The sequence below is a fragment of the Diceros bicornis genome, chromosome 25 (assembly GCF_020826845.1).
Source record: "Diceros bicornis minor isolate mBicDic1 chromosome 25, mDicBic1.mat.cur, whole genome shotgun sequence".
Taxonomy (NCBI): Eukaryota; Metazoa; Chordata; class Mammalia; order Perissodactyla; family Rhinocerotidae; genus Diceros; species Diceros bicornis.
Genome location: NC_080764.1, coordinates 26,193,882 through 26,207,394, shown reverse-complemented (window position 1 = coordinate 26,207,394; position 13,513 = coordinate 26,193,882). Strand labels below are relative to the sequence as shown.

The window sequence follows — 13,513 nt, the reverse complement described above, 5'->3', positions numbered from 1 at the left end:
CCTGAACACTGGGGTCATTAGATGTTAACGTGGCACTCTGTGCTTGGAACCTGGCTCCAGAGAAACATGCACATACTGGTTCTCAGATCACCTGAGCCAGTGCCTTGAGCCCAATACGACTGAGAGGAGCCTTCATGTGCTGGCAGACTAGATTGGTTGGTTTCAGAATGTTAAGTACTTTTCTATATACAGTTGACAGTTTCTCCCACAAACAGATGAAATACATGTAGTAAGTATGTCAGGTCCACTTTTACTTACTGACTAATGAGAATAGTCTGTAACACTGTTGAGCATTTGCTCTGTGCTGGGCACATATTAAGAGCTTTACATAGATCGTCTTTTTTCATCCTCCCGATAATCCTATAATGTAGCCATTTTTTTCTCCACATTTTACAGATTAGGAAACTGAGGCACGGAGAGGGTACCTGACTACTAAGTAGTGATTCTGAGATTGGAACCCTGGCAGAATCATTAAGTCTTAACTGTTAGGCCAGATGGCCATTTCACAAATGTGCCAGGCCTCGGATTAGAACAAATGGGAAACTTATCCACAACATGTGTTTATTGTAGTAACCTCACAGGTTATTCAATATGTAGGAAATGCTGTGGAACCAAAGACTCAAATAATTTGGTATCAATTAGTTTACCTTTCAGCAGCTTCACAGTTTGAGAACCGTTGGATGTTTGTCTCCTCTCCACGGAACAGAGCAGACCTTTCAACTTAGGTTTAAGCCTAACGCTCTTGACAATTAACAAAGCTGCTAAGGTCAATTCTAGGAAAAAATAACACTTCAGCATCGAGCATGATGCAATCTGAAACGCTGGCGCCTTTGCTGTGGTTTTTCTTACACAGAGTACCTTACTGACATCACAAAACCACTGAGGGGCTCCTTCCAGTCACCAAAGGTGCAAAACCGCCCTGGGCCAGGGAGTTTGCCTCCGTTGAGAATAAAAGCCGTGCACTTACCAGCTAGGGTGAGTTGTTGCTTTGCCCCCTAGCTGGCTAGCAGGCCAGGACTCCTGCTGTGTGTGTGCAAGCAAATGCAGGCCTTGGCACTCTCCCGGGAAACCCAGTTTTGGCTTTATACCCAATCTGACAAGAAAGGATTTTTTTTTTTTCCTCCAAATCATTGCCAGGGAGATGAATTCTCATCAGTCCCACATCCGGAATGAAATCTGGAAAACCCAGCTGGGAACTTTTTAAGAAGCTGCTACAGGGTATTTTTAGCAGCAGATCTTAAGAGACGTTGATAGGCAAAGTGAAGCTTGGGAGGCCCTTGAAAAAAATGTGTTGTAATTGAAATAATGGATGTCTACTATAGAAAAATAAAATATAGATAAGAAAAGGTAAAGCCCCTTCATGGGATCTTGTTTTTGCTTGTATACTAAATCTTGTTTAATGGGGGAACAAACAATGGGGAACAAACTGAAGAAACCATCCAGACAAAAGTTGCTACGAACTTGTGTTTTCCACTAGAATGTTTAGGGAAGGTAACTTGTCCATACCTCTCTCCTTTATAAAATTGCTAATACAGTTAGCACTGAAGAAAGTTAAACTGTGCACAGCCTTGTGGAAAGAACAGAGTTGTCAGATTTTCCTGATGGTGAGGCTTGTTTCTTGGTTCATGCTGCTGATCACAGCTGGAGTCAGGCGATACCTGTATCAAAAACTGTCTGTGTGCTTCCTTTCCCAGACACCAAATGGACTGCTTCTGACCCCGAGTCCACTGCTCTCCAGCATACATTTCTGGAGCAGCCTTAGTCCCGTTGCTCCACTGAGTCCTGCCCGGCTGCAAGGGCCAAACACGCTGTTCCAGGTGAGCATTTGGAAATGAACTTTTAAACACTGAACTTCTAAGAGATTTGTTTCTCCAGTAAGTCCTGCAAAGGTAACAGTAAGTTCTGCCCCACATTTGGTTAAAATGTTAAGTTTTCAAAGGGAGTTCACGTTAATGGGGCTGCAGAAGGTAGCCTTCAAAGGCAGACATTTTCATTGAGGCAGAAATGGTGCACTCATGTCAGATATCCATAAATGGAACAGTTAGTTCTTAAAGTGTTTTAGATATTTTCATTGACTATGAAAACTGTAAATTTATTAAGGAAAAGGTAAAACTTAAAAAGTTACATTTTATAAAATCTCATAAGACTTTAAAATATTAATCTATTAGTCAACATAGTGATATGGCTTGAAATAAATTGAAAAATAAAAATAGTGAACAATTTCTCCATACTGTAACAGAGGTTATCTGTAATAACTCTATGAAGCATAATCAAGTTCTTGTTCCATAATAAAAAAAGGAGCATCCAGGGCATTTGGTTAAAAACTAATGGATTAGCTGCTTATCTTGCAAAACTCCCTGTGCTAGTCAGCATACTCATTATTCATTCACACAGTAGAATCTCGCAGCAGCATCACTTGCTATCATGTGGCAATAAGTATTTCCTCTTTGAGACCCAGAGCTTGTTCCTCACCGCCTAAGATGTTACTGTTTGAACATGTGAGTGTAGAGTAGAGAGGATTCTAGGGACAGGAATGAAGCAAAGCTGAATAAAGTACAAACTCCCTCTTCCCGTCTAACTCGAGCCTCTTCTGTCTCATCCACCCTGCAGCCCATGCCCCGCAGTGCGGCTCACCCAAGCTAGTTGTACTCCTTCTGCTCCCGTTGCATCTAGCACTTACCACCTTGTGGCGTGATTGCCTGTTCCTCTGGCAGTCTCCCCTCCTAGACTGCGAGCCCTCAAGAGACTGGCACTGCATCTGGTTCACTGTGGTGTGCCCCAGCGTCTAGCCGATTGCTTGGTACACAAATGATGCTCAGTACTTATTGCTGACTCACTAAATGAATAGATGCCTAAGCACTTGTCAAGAGATATCTAACAAAGTGTTTTAAATCAGGTCTCCATGCTTTTTCCAGGTGGTCATTTTGCTAGTCAAGGTTGGTATTTACTACCTGTGCCAGGAGCTGTGCATGCTGGGATTTAGGGTCTCAGTGGAAGAAGGGCGGAGCTAAAGTTTTGATTGCTGTCTTGCTTCTCTGGTTTCCTAGTAGGGTTGAGGTAGGGTGTTATAATGTGACTATATCCCTGGCGTAATCAAGTTTCTCTTCCTGGCCCTTCTTCTCATCACAGGAAACTGAGCTATGGTCAAGCACAGCCAACATGTTGAATCTTAGCCATTTTAACTCAGGCAGGGAAACCAAAACTAGAAATAGTTAGCAAAAAGCAGTAAGCGAATGTAGTATTAGGAGTTTTAGATTAGTAATCTTTTGGTGGGAAGCTTAAGAGACCTGATGTCCTGAAAGTCTCCAGATTGAAGCAGCAGTATTCTCATCTTAGAGCTCCTGAGTAGAGCAGAAAGGAGCTGTATGGTGCATGTGTACAGTATGCTGTACTTCCTCCCCCCTCCACGGGGGGAGGAACTGCAATACCACTCTAATCCTAGAATCTGATGGAGCCTCTGTAGGGCTCAGTAGGCATTTGTGAATAAATGAAAGGGCTCTCACTTCCCTCCTTACGGGAATCCTGCCATCTGATTGGTGCAGGGCTTGGTGACCTCCCAAGGAAGCCATGGAGAACTATTGGTTGGGAGCTCTTTGGGATCCCTTGCCTTAGACACTAAACCTTTTCCAATCCATTACTCCCAACAGTAACAATGGTTCATGTCCACACTGATTCTATGTTATCAGGATATCAGGAGCTCTGGGGGTTGGGAGATACACATACCCTCTTCTCTTCAGTCACAACTGTAGACCAGTGGTTCTCAAAGTTAGTGTGTAATAGAAGCAGCTGGAGGGTATGTTAAAAATACAGATTTCTGGGCCCCACCCCCAGAGTTTCTGATTCAGGTGGGGCCTGATGATAACATCCTTTCAAGTTCCTAGTGATGCTGCTGCTTCAGGAACGATACTTAGATAATCACAGCAGACCAGTGGTTCCTAATTTACATTTAGTATTCTGCAGAAGAAATGGCTGCATTTAAAGGTTACCTGCTCAGAATTTTAATTTTTACAAAATAGACCTAGGTCCTTTCTCCTGGAGCCATTCAAAATACAACCCTGAAAAAAAAATACAACCAAGTTTGGCTGGCTGACAGGGCCTTGGGCCTTCTTGTTGTGATTGGGGTCCAGGGGACTAAGAAAAAACAATTTTGTACCTTTTGAAATATTATTACTCTTCCTGTGCTAAGAGCAGCTGAGTGTGATAAAAGTTGCAATTAGCAGTTGTGAAAATGGTAAATAACAAAACACGGTAAGAGGAATAATACTTCCTGATTTTTAAAACTAGATATTTCAAATGACAGACTTTCAAAATTCAGATTACTATCAATAGTCCCCCTTTTAAACTAATGAAAATAATTTTCTTTAAAAATAACAACAAACCTCTCTCACATATGCTATAAATGTGTTGGAGGAAGAAAAAAAATAGACTTGGCCTACAGTAAGTTTTAAGTGATGCTGGCAAATTTCTTGTTGTGATGATTGGAAAAGTAGATCAAAATCCTTAGGCTAACAGTTGACAGAGCTGAGGAGTTTTTGCACAGAAGGTCTCCTGATAAAATTATTATAGCAAGTTATAGCAGGTACTGAAGAATTTAATGGAAGGAGAAAGATATTATCCTTTCTGGAACAGGTATGCTTTGTAATCTAGACATGTTTTAGTAAAGAGAGATGCCAAAGACATTGTGCTAAATCTAAATATATAACCTTGATTTATAAAGTGAGATCGGTTTCAACTGGACAGTTTGGCATTTTGAGCTTGTCTATAGGATGTCTGTTACACTTTTGAAACAGATTTTGATCAGATTTGGAATATGCCTAGTAGGTATAGATATATCTTGAAACAAGAAAGAGCTAATTAGTTTTTTAAATTAATTAATTAATTATTTAAATGAAAACGGCTTTTTTTTTTTGGTGAGGGAGATCAGCCCTGAGCTAACATCAGAGCTAATCCTCCTCTTTTTGCTGAGGAAGACCGGCTCTGAGCTAACATCTATTGCCAATCCTCCTCCTTTTTTTTTTTTGGTTCCCCAAAGCCCCAGTAGATAGTTGTATGTCATAGTTGCACATCTTTCTAGCTGCTGTATGTGGGATGCGGCCTCAGCATGGCCAGAGAAGCATGCGTCAGTGTGCGCCCCGAATATGAACCCGGGCCGCCAGTAGCGGAGTGTGCGCACTTAACCGCTAAGCCACGGGGCCGGCCCCTAATTAGTTTTTTAATTGAGACTGTTCTCTGTAATTTTTAGTTCAACATGTCTAACCCAGAAAATATTTGTAATGCTCTGAGGCAGGGACTGTAGGGGATATATAATATGTGAATAATAGACGTGTAAACAAACTGCTACAAGACTCCAACAGGAGTAGCTCTTTCCAGCTGGGGACTAGACAGAGGCTCCAAGCAAGAAGTGGCACCTGAACTGAGCTAGGAAGAAGGGACAGGATTCAGCAGACAGACGGTTAAAGCATGATTTGGATATGAAAGTACCGAGTCTGTTCAGGAAGGGGCTGGGTGACAGGAGATCAGGTTGGAGAAGCAGGGGTGAGCCTTGAACAGTATGCTCAGGAGTTTCGACCTTAGTCTCTTGTTAAGTAACAACCATGGAAGGCTTTTTAAGCTGGAGATCTCTATTTTAGAAAGATATCACTGATATTAGTGTGGAGAAGGACTGAAGAGAAAGCAGAAAGCGTAAGGGGCAGGAGGATGTGAGGAAATTTACACTATTCCAAATACTGAAGGAAGAATCATCTTTTAGATTACAACAGTGGAAATAGGAATATATTTAGAAGACATTCCAGTGGTAAAATTGAGAGGAAGACTTTTAGTTGGGTTTGAGGAGTAAGTAGGTAGTAAAAATTAGGAAGAAGCAAAGATTACTAACAATAGTTATTAACATTTATTGAGGGTTACTGTATGCCAGACTTTTTGTGGCTTCTCGTTGAATACTCCCAATAGTTCTATTTGAAAAGATAGGGAAACTAAGGCCCAGAGATGTTGCTCAATTTACCCAAGATCACACATTAATAAGTGGAAGAGCCCTGATTCAAGTTGAAGGTTGTGCTCCTAACCACCTCTCACTGACTTAAGAGTGAGCACAGAAGAGTCGGTTTTGTGGGAGAAGAGGCATTGGTAGGGACATCTACCCGTCAGGGACACTGACGGCAGGAAATGATGGTTGAGTCCAGTATAGGAGAAAGGAAGGCCCAGGACAAAAGTTTGGGGAATGTTGCAACTTAAGGGACTGTGGGTGGGGGGCGGGGTTTGGGTGTAGGGGTGGGAAGAGCCAATAAAGATAACTATGAAACATGCCAGAAAAGCCAGGCTAACCAAGGAAAACTAGGACAACTGAGTGTATACAAATAAAGAGCAAAGGGAAGAAATCGATCAATAATAATATATTTTTAAAAAACAGAGATTAACAAAACCAAAAACTGATACTTTTGAAGCCACCAATACGATGGACAAAAACCAAAATGACGGAAGACGCGAATAACCTAAGGGAATGAAAATTCAAAACCTGCTCTTCTTCCAGTGTTCATTCTAAGTCAGTGGGAGTAGTGGTTAGGAGCATAGACCTTAAATAAGAGTATAAGCTATATGCAAATAGATTTGATAACCCAGTTGAAATGGATAAAATTCTACAAAAAATTAAAATTCCAAAATGTCAGAAAAGAAAAAACCTTGACTATGCCAATAACCTTTAAAGAAATTGGAACAGTTATTAAAAAGCACATCAACCCCTGCCAGAAATAAGTTGGGCAGTTTGGTACAGACAATGCAGTATCTTTCAATCAGAGAGAGTTTAAACTTTGGCCTTACTGCTTATTAGCTGTGACCCTTAGCCAATCAGAACTTAATTGAACTCTGTTTTCTCATCTGTAAAATGGGATAACCAAACTTACTTTACAGGCTCTAGATATCAAATGAAATGACAATCACTGATAAACTGTAAGGCACTAGACACATATGTTACTGAAATAGTTTGAAAAGTACAAAAATATATTTACTTGTTCTACAAATATTTATTGTACATCTAACATGTGCCAGGCTCTGTAGTTTGATATTTAGTGTTGAAGTGAAGTTTATTATTAAAGTTATCTAAACTAAATAGGAATTAAACTAGAAGATGGCCCAGGAGATCATTTTGACACATATCATCCTAGACAATGAAAATCTAATTGTGAACAGTCATGTATTAAAGGAGGCCTTTAATTATTCTTGTTCATTTGGGAGGATAGCTGCTGTATTCCTTTCAGACCTGAAGGTTGTTACCAAAGCATATACTTTTATCTTATTTATCATCTTAGTTATTAGCAACAATACCTTTGTTTTATCACTTATAGGTAATCTATTAAGTTAGATATTATTTATTATTTTAATTAGAAAGGATACTTTCTCAACTGTAAAATAAAGATATTCTTGCTTTCTAAACCTTTTAAGATAAAAACATTCCTCATTTTTATGTTACTGAGACGCATCTTTGTAGTACTCTGGAAAACCAAGGGCCAGTTTCAAAATACAGTATTAGAAATTACTGATTCACATGTAAAGAGTCAGTTGTCTGTGGTTTTCAAAATTAATTTTTTTCTTAATATTTAAAGCAAATCAGCATTCTAAATAGCTTGAAATTTTTTAAAAATAGTGTTAGAATGCGCTTTAGCAACATGTAAAGTATGTATTTTTTTCTAGTAGTCTATGCATATAAAATAATTAGGGACATTTTCTGGGCCTTATCCTGTTTGCTGTATGTAATCTTGATCTCACTGTCATCTTCCACTTACTCATTTTGAAAAATAACTGGCAACCGACCTCTATCACAGGAGTGATGAGAGAACTGATGCACTATGATCTGTCAAGGAATGTAAAGAACTCAGGTTCTTCCAATGGACTTGCAATAATCATTTTAAAAATCTTTTGTCCCCTACAGTTCCCAACACTGCTTAATGGCCACATGCCCGTGCCAATCCCCAGTCTGGACAGAGCTGCTTCTCCAGTACTGCTTTCTTCGAACTCGCAGAAATCCTGATGACATCTGGCCACAAATAAAGACTCATTAACTGATGAAACAAATTTGTCCCCATGGGTTAGTTTACCTGTGTCATGAGAAGGACATTGTGAAACCCTGTTAATTTGGTTTGCACTTTTCATAACATGGAGGGTCTAGATTTATGTTAGCATTTTTAAAACTTTTTTTATATTCAAGTATATATGAAAATCTGTTTTGCATTAAGTGAATTTTAATGTTTTTGTTTTTATATCCTCTTAGCTTTTAAGTGTTGAACACTGTTGACAGTGAAGAACTTTTCTTAATGGTTTTCAGTGTAACTAATAAGGATGTGAAGCTTTTTTCCTCTTTAATTCTGCATATGCTGAACTGTGCTTATATACACTATAACCAGCTGTGCCTTCCTTTGCATTTAGTGTTATGTAAATGATTTATATATTTTTAGTATTAAGGGAAAATGTTTGAAAGACAAAAATTAGTATCAAACAGCTCTCTAGTAGAACTTCATTATTTTTCACAAGTAGGCAATATGAAAGCATATTCATATTACTTTTTCTTTTTTGCTTTCAATTGTATAAGAATTGCCTTAGAACCTCTTTTGAACTGAAATTCAGTAAATGTAATGTCCAAGTAATGTTTTTATAAGAAGAAACTAAGCCATATTTAGACAATAAACATTCATAGAAGAAAATGTTCTAAAGTGCATTTTTTTTAAAAGTGAACTTTGAAAGGCTAGGCTTCTAGCTGTTTAAAATCTTTCAGACTCCTCCCAAACAAAAACCTGAGAGGGAAAAACTACATCAAGTTCATTCTATCTATCCATGCCCCTGGAATATTTCCTAGGTTAGCATATTCTTATTTCAAAAAATTAGCCCTGGTTCTCCCAGTTTTCCACAGGGGATCACACCCCTCTGATATATTTCCTGTATCATTCATTATGAGTTACAGTTTCTTTCTTTAAATCCCTGGAACTATAAGTAACAAACATTTAAAAATCCTATGCTTTGGAAGAGGCTCCCAGACTGCTGATGAACACAAACAAACAACAAAGAAACAATTTTGTAACAGCAGGCATCTTCATGTGTATAGGAAATTGAGAGGTAGGATACACTGCTTTATGTATTACTAAGTTTATGGTGAGAATGAAGGAAATCTGATACAAGAAATATAAAATTCTTCAGGAACCTCATCATTGTGGAACTGATTGATTATACAACAATTTGGAACACTCAGCAGTAAATTCTGTGTAGTGTAGTGTAGTGTAGTTTAGAGCAGTGATAATAGAAACATTTTCTGCTCCTTCAAAAAATCAGCAGGCACTCTAAGGCATTGTTCTGTACATGAAGAAGGAAAGTTCTCATGTAAAGATAAGAGAACTGGAAAGTGCCCAGTGCTTTCAAGTCAAGATCAGGTTAATTATCATCCTTTACTGTAAGTAATAAAAACCAATTTGAAATGTGGCTAAATAATTGATTCAAACCAGGTGTTAAATGGCAGGGATTGTGAGAAAGGGTAAAAAATAAAGCTTATAGGGGCCGGTTCCGTGGCTTAGCGGTTAAGTGCACGTGCTCTGCTACTGGTGGCCCAGGTTCAGATCCTGGGCGTGCACCAACGCACCACTTGTCTGGCCATGCTGAGGCAGTGTCCCACATACAGCAACTAGAGGGATGTGCAACTACAACATACAGCTATCTACTGGGGCTTTGGGGAGAAAAGGCAGGGGAAAAAAAGGAGGAGGATTGGCAATAGATGTTAGCTCAGGGCTGGTCTTCCTCAGCAAAAAGAGAAGGATTGGCATGGATGTTAGCTGATCTTCCTCACACACACACAAAAAAAAAGCTTATAAAAAACATTTCTTGAATTTTCAAAAAATCCAAAATTTTGTTATATTCATAAATTTTGAGATTTTCAATTGGAATTGAGCATCTGTATGTGTGGCATATATGCCCTCATCAGGAGAAAAAATCCAAACTCTCTAATATGCATCTTTGAATATAAAGTAATGGGACTGATTCCAAAATCCACAGACAGACACTACTGTCACTCCCTCATAGGCTAAGGATAATTGTGTGCTAAAATAAAAGAGCTGGTCCAGGGAACTGATATTTACCAAACATAAAATGTTAGAGCTGGAAGTGGCCTTTGAGAATGCTCCCACCACCATTTCCAAATAAGGACAATGGCACAGGAGAAGCTGGAAGTTGCCTAAGGCCACACAGCTCATTAACGGTAGAACAATGATTGGTGCTCAGTCCAGTTCTATTTCCCCATGCCTAGCTATAAGTACTACTGGTCCAAAACTATATGTTAGGTAGAAAAAAAGAGATAAAGATACAGCATTAAAAAAATTTGTTTTGTCAGATAAGAGAAGAATACACCCCAAACGCAAGATTCTTACAGATAATCTAACTAAAGGAAGTTAATGTGCAAAAATCTCAACCAAAAATATTTTTAAATGCTGATTGGAAATATTCAAATGACTATAAACCTGATTCTTGTATTCCTCTCCTCCAAATACTATAATTAACATATACTCTAGGCTCCATTTATTACAAGTGTAAAAATAATAAAATTTCTGAGGGATCAAAAAACTAGAACACAAATAGAGAACTGGAGGTATTGAAGTATAAAACCCTTGTGACTCTGCCTCACTCTGTGTGTGTGTGTTTGGTTTTTTTTTTTTAACAACTATTTTAGTCAGAAAATAGGTTTCAAAGAACATATTAAATCACTTTTTTTCCCTTTTTATACGTCTGCTTGATCAGTGTTACACTGCTATGGCTAAAGTTTTATAGAACTATAACCTAAATGTTGGTTTCTTTGTGTACATCTTTTCTATGACTGCCTATCTTCATTCACTTTTACATATGTAACATTTTTTTACTGTTATATTATTTTTGTTCAATAAATACTTTGTGATAAAAGGTGTGAGGAGGCAAGTGGGCTGGTTTACTTCCATTTACTTGGGATGATCCAAATTTCACTTTTCCATATGGGTACAAGTTGGAAAATGAGTTTTGTCATCTAGCCTTAAATATGGCATATCAAAACATGCTATACATACAGTCTGCTTTAAACAGATATTTAAGGAAACAAATATAATTATTGAGGTTGAATTGGGGGGGGAAGGGAATGGGTTTGAAAAGTGGTCCCCTGATCTTTTAAATCTTAAATTCTATCAATTGTGTTCTATACTGAGATAAGGGGGAGGTGACAAGGAAAGGAAAAAACAAATTACACCATTTATTCTTTTATCTACAACTAATATCATACTCAATGGTGAAAGACTGAAAGCTTTTCCCCTAACATACGTACAAAACAAAGATAACCCTCTGTCGCCACTTCTATTCAATAAAGTACTGAAAATCCTAGCCAGAGCAATTGGGCAAGAAAAAGAAATAAAAGGCATCCAAATTAGAAAGGAAGACATAAAACTATTTCTATTCACAGATGACATGGTCTTATATGTAGAAAACCCTAAAGAATTCACAAAAAAACTGTTAGAGCTAATAAACAAATTCAGCAAAATCGTACAATACAAAATCAACATGCAAAAATCATTTGTATTTCTGCACACTAACAATGAAAAGCTGGAAAAAGAAATTAAGAAAACAATTCCATCTACAATAACATCAAAAATAATAAAATACTTAGGAATAAATTTAGTCAAGGAGGCACATGAATTGTACACTGAAAACTACAAAACACTGCTGAAAGAAATTAAAGACATCTTGCATTCATGGATTGGAAAATGTAATATTGTTAAGATCACAACACTACCCAAAATGATCTACAGATTCAAGGGAATTCCTATCACAATCCAAATGGCATTTTTTCCCCCAGAAACAGAAAAATTCTAAAATTTATATAGAATTTCAAGGGACCCTGAATAGCCAAAAGAATATTGAAAAACAAAAACAAAGTTGGAGGACTTACTCTTCTTGATTTCAAAACTTACAAAGCTACGAGTAAGCAAAACATTGTGGTAGTGGCAGAGGGACAGAGATGTAGACCAACAGAACAGAATTGAGAGCCCCCAAATAAACCCTCACATCTATATGCTCAATTGATTTTCAACAAGGGTGCCAAGACCATTCCATGAGAAAAGGACAATCTTTTCAACAAATAGTGCTAGGAAAACTAGATATTCACATGCAAGAGAATGAAAGTAACCCACACATATATAAAAATTAACTCAAAATGGACTAGGGACTTTAATGTAAGTGTTAAAACTATAAAACTCTTCAAGGAAAATGGGAAAATATGCATGACCTGGATCTGGCAATAGTTTCTTATATATGCCACCAAGAGCAGAGGCAACAAAAGAAAAAAACAGATACACTGGATTTCATTAAAATTAAAAACTTAGGGCCGGCCCCATGGCTTGGCGGTTAGGTGCGCGCGCTCCGCTGCTGGCGGCCCGGGTTTGGATCCCGGGCGCGCACTGACGCACCGCTTCTCCGGCCATGCTGAGGCCGTGTCCCACATACAGCAACTAGGAGGATGTGCAGCTGTGACATACAACTATCTACTGGGGCTTTCGGGGGAAAATAAATAAATAAATAAAAACTTTAAAAAAAAATTAAAAACTTATGTATCAAAAGGACACCATCAAGGAAGTGAAAGACAACCCATGGAATGGAAGAAAATAATTGCAAATTATATACCTCCTTAGGGTCTAATATCTAGAATATACAAAGAATTCCTACAACTCAACAACAAAAAGACAAATGGCCTAATTTAAAAATGGGCAAAGGACTGGAATAGACATTTCTCCAAAGCAGATATACAAATGGCCAGTAAGCACATGAAAAGAGGCTCAACATCCTTAGTCACTAGGGAAATGCAAATCAAAAGCACAATGAGATACCACTTGACACCTACTAGAATAATATAACAAAAAAAAGGAAAACGAGATTTGGTGAGGACCACAATCAGATACCACTTCACACCTACTAGAATGAATATAATTTAAAAAAAAGGAAAACGAGTGTTGGCAAGAATGAGGAGAAATTGGAGCCCTCATACATTACTATTGGGAATGTAAAATGGTACAGTGGCTGTGGAAACAGTTTGGTGGTTCCTCAAAGAGTTAAAGACAGAATTACTAAATGACCTAACAATTCCATTCCTAGGTATATAAACTCAAAGAACTGAAAACAAGGACTCAGATGCTTGTACACCAGTGTTCATAGCAGCGTTATTCACAACACCAAAAAGTGGAAAAAACTCAGTGTCCATCAATAGGTGAACAGATAAACAAAATGTTGTATATTCAATAATAGAATATTATTCGGCCATGAAAAGATAGAGTTCTGATACATGCTACAACAAGGATGAACCCTGAAAACAGTATGCTAAGTGAAATAAGTCAGACACAAAAGGACAAATATGGTAAGATTTCATTTATAGGAAATAACAGAATAGGTAAATTCAGAGATGAAAAGTATATTAAAGGTTACCAGGGGCTAGGTGGAGGGGAATATGGGGGTTTATTTCTTAATAGGTACAGAG

At 38.0% G+C, this 13,513-nt stretch overlaps 1 protein-coding gene across 2 annotated transcripts in view; it reads left to right on the top strand.

The window, feature by feature from the left end:
* Window positions 1-10,927, top strand: part of ELK3 (ETS transcription factor ELK3) — a 66,896-nt gene extending 55,969 nt beyond the window's left edge. For both annotated transcript variants that reach the window (XM_058568612.1, XM_058568610.1), the window contains 2 exons: window positions 1,695-1,817; window positions 7,922-10,927. In XM_058568612.1, coding sequence (XP_058424595.1) covers window positions 1,695-1,817; window positions 7,922-8,020 — 222 coding nt within the window. In that variant the 3' untranslated portion in view covers window positions 8,021-10,927. The remainder of the gene's footprint in view (window positions 1-1,694; window positions 1,818-7,921) is intronic.
* Window positions 10,928-13,513: the final 2,586 nt, after the last annotated feature.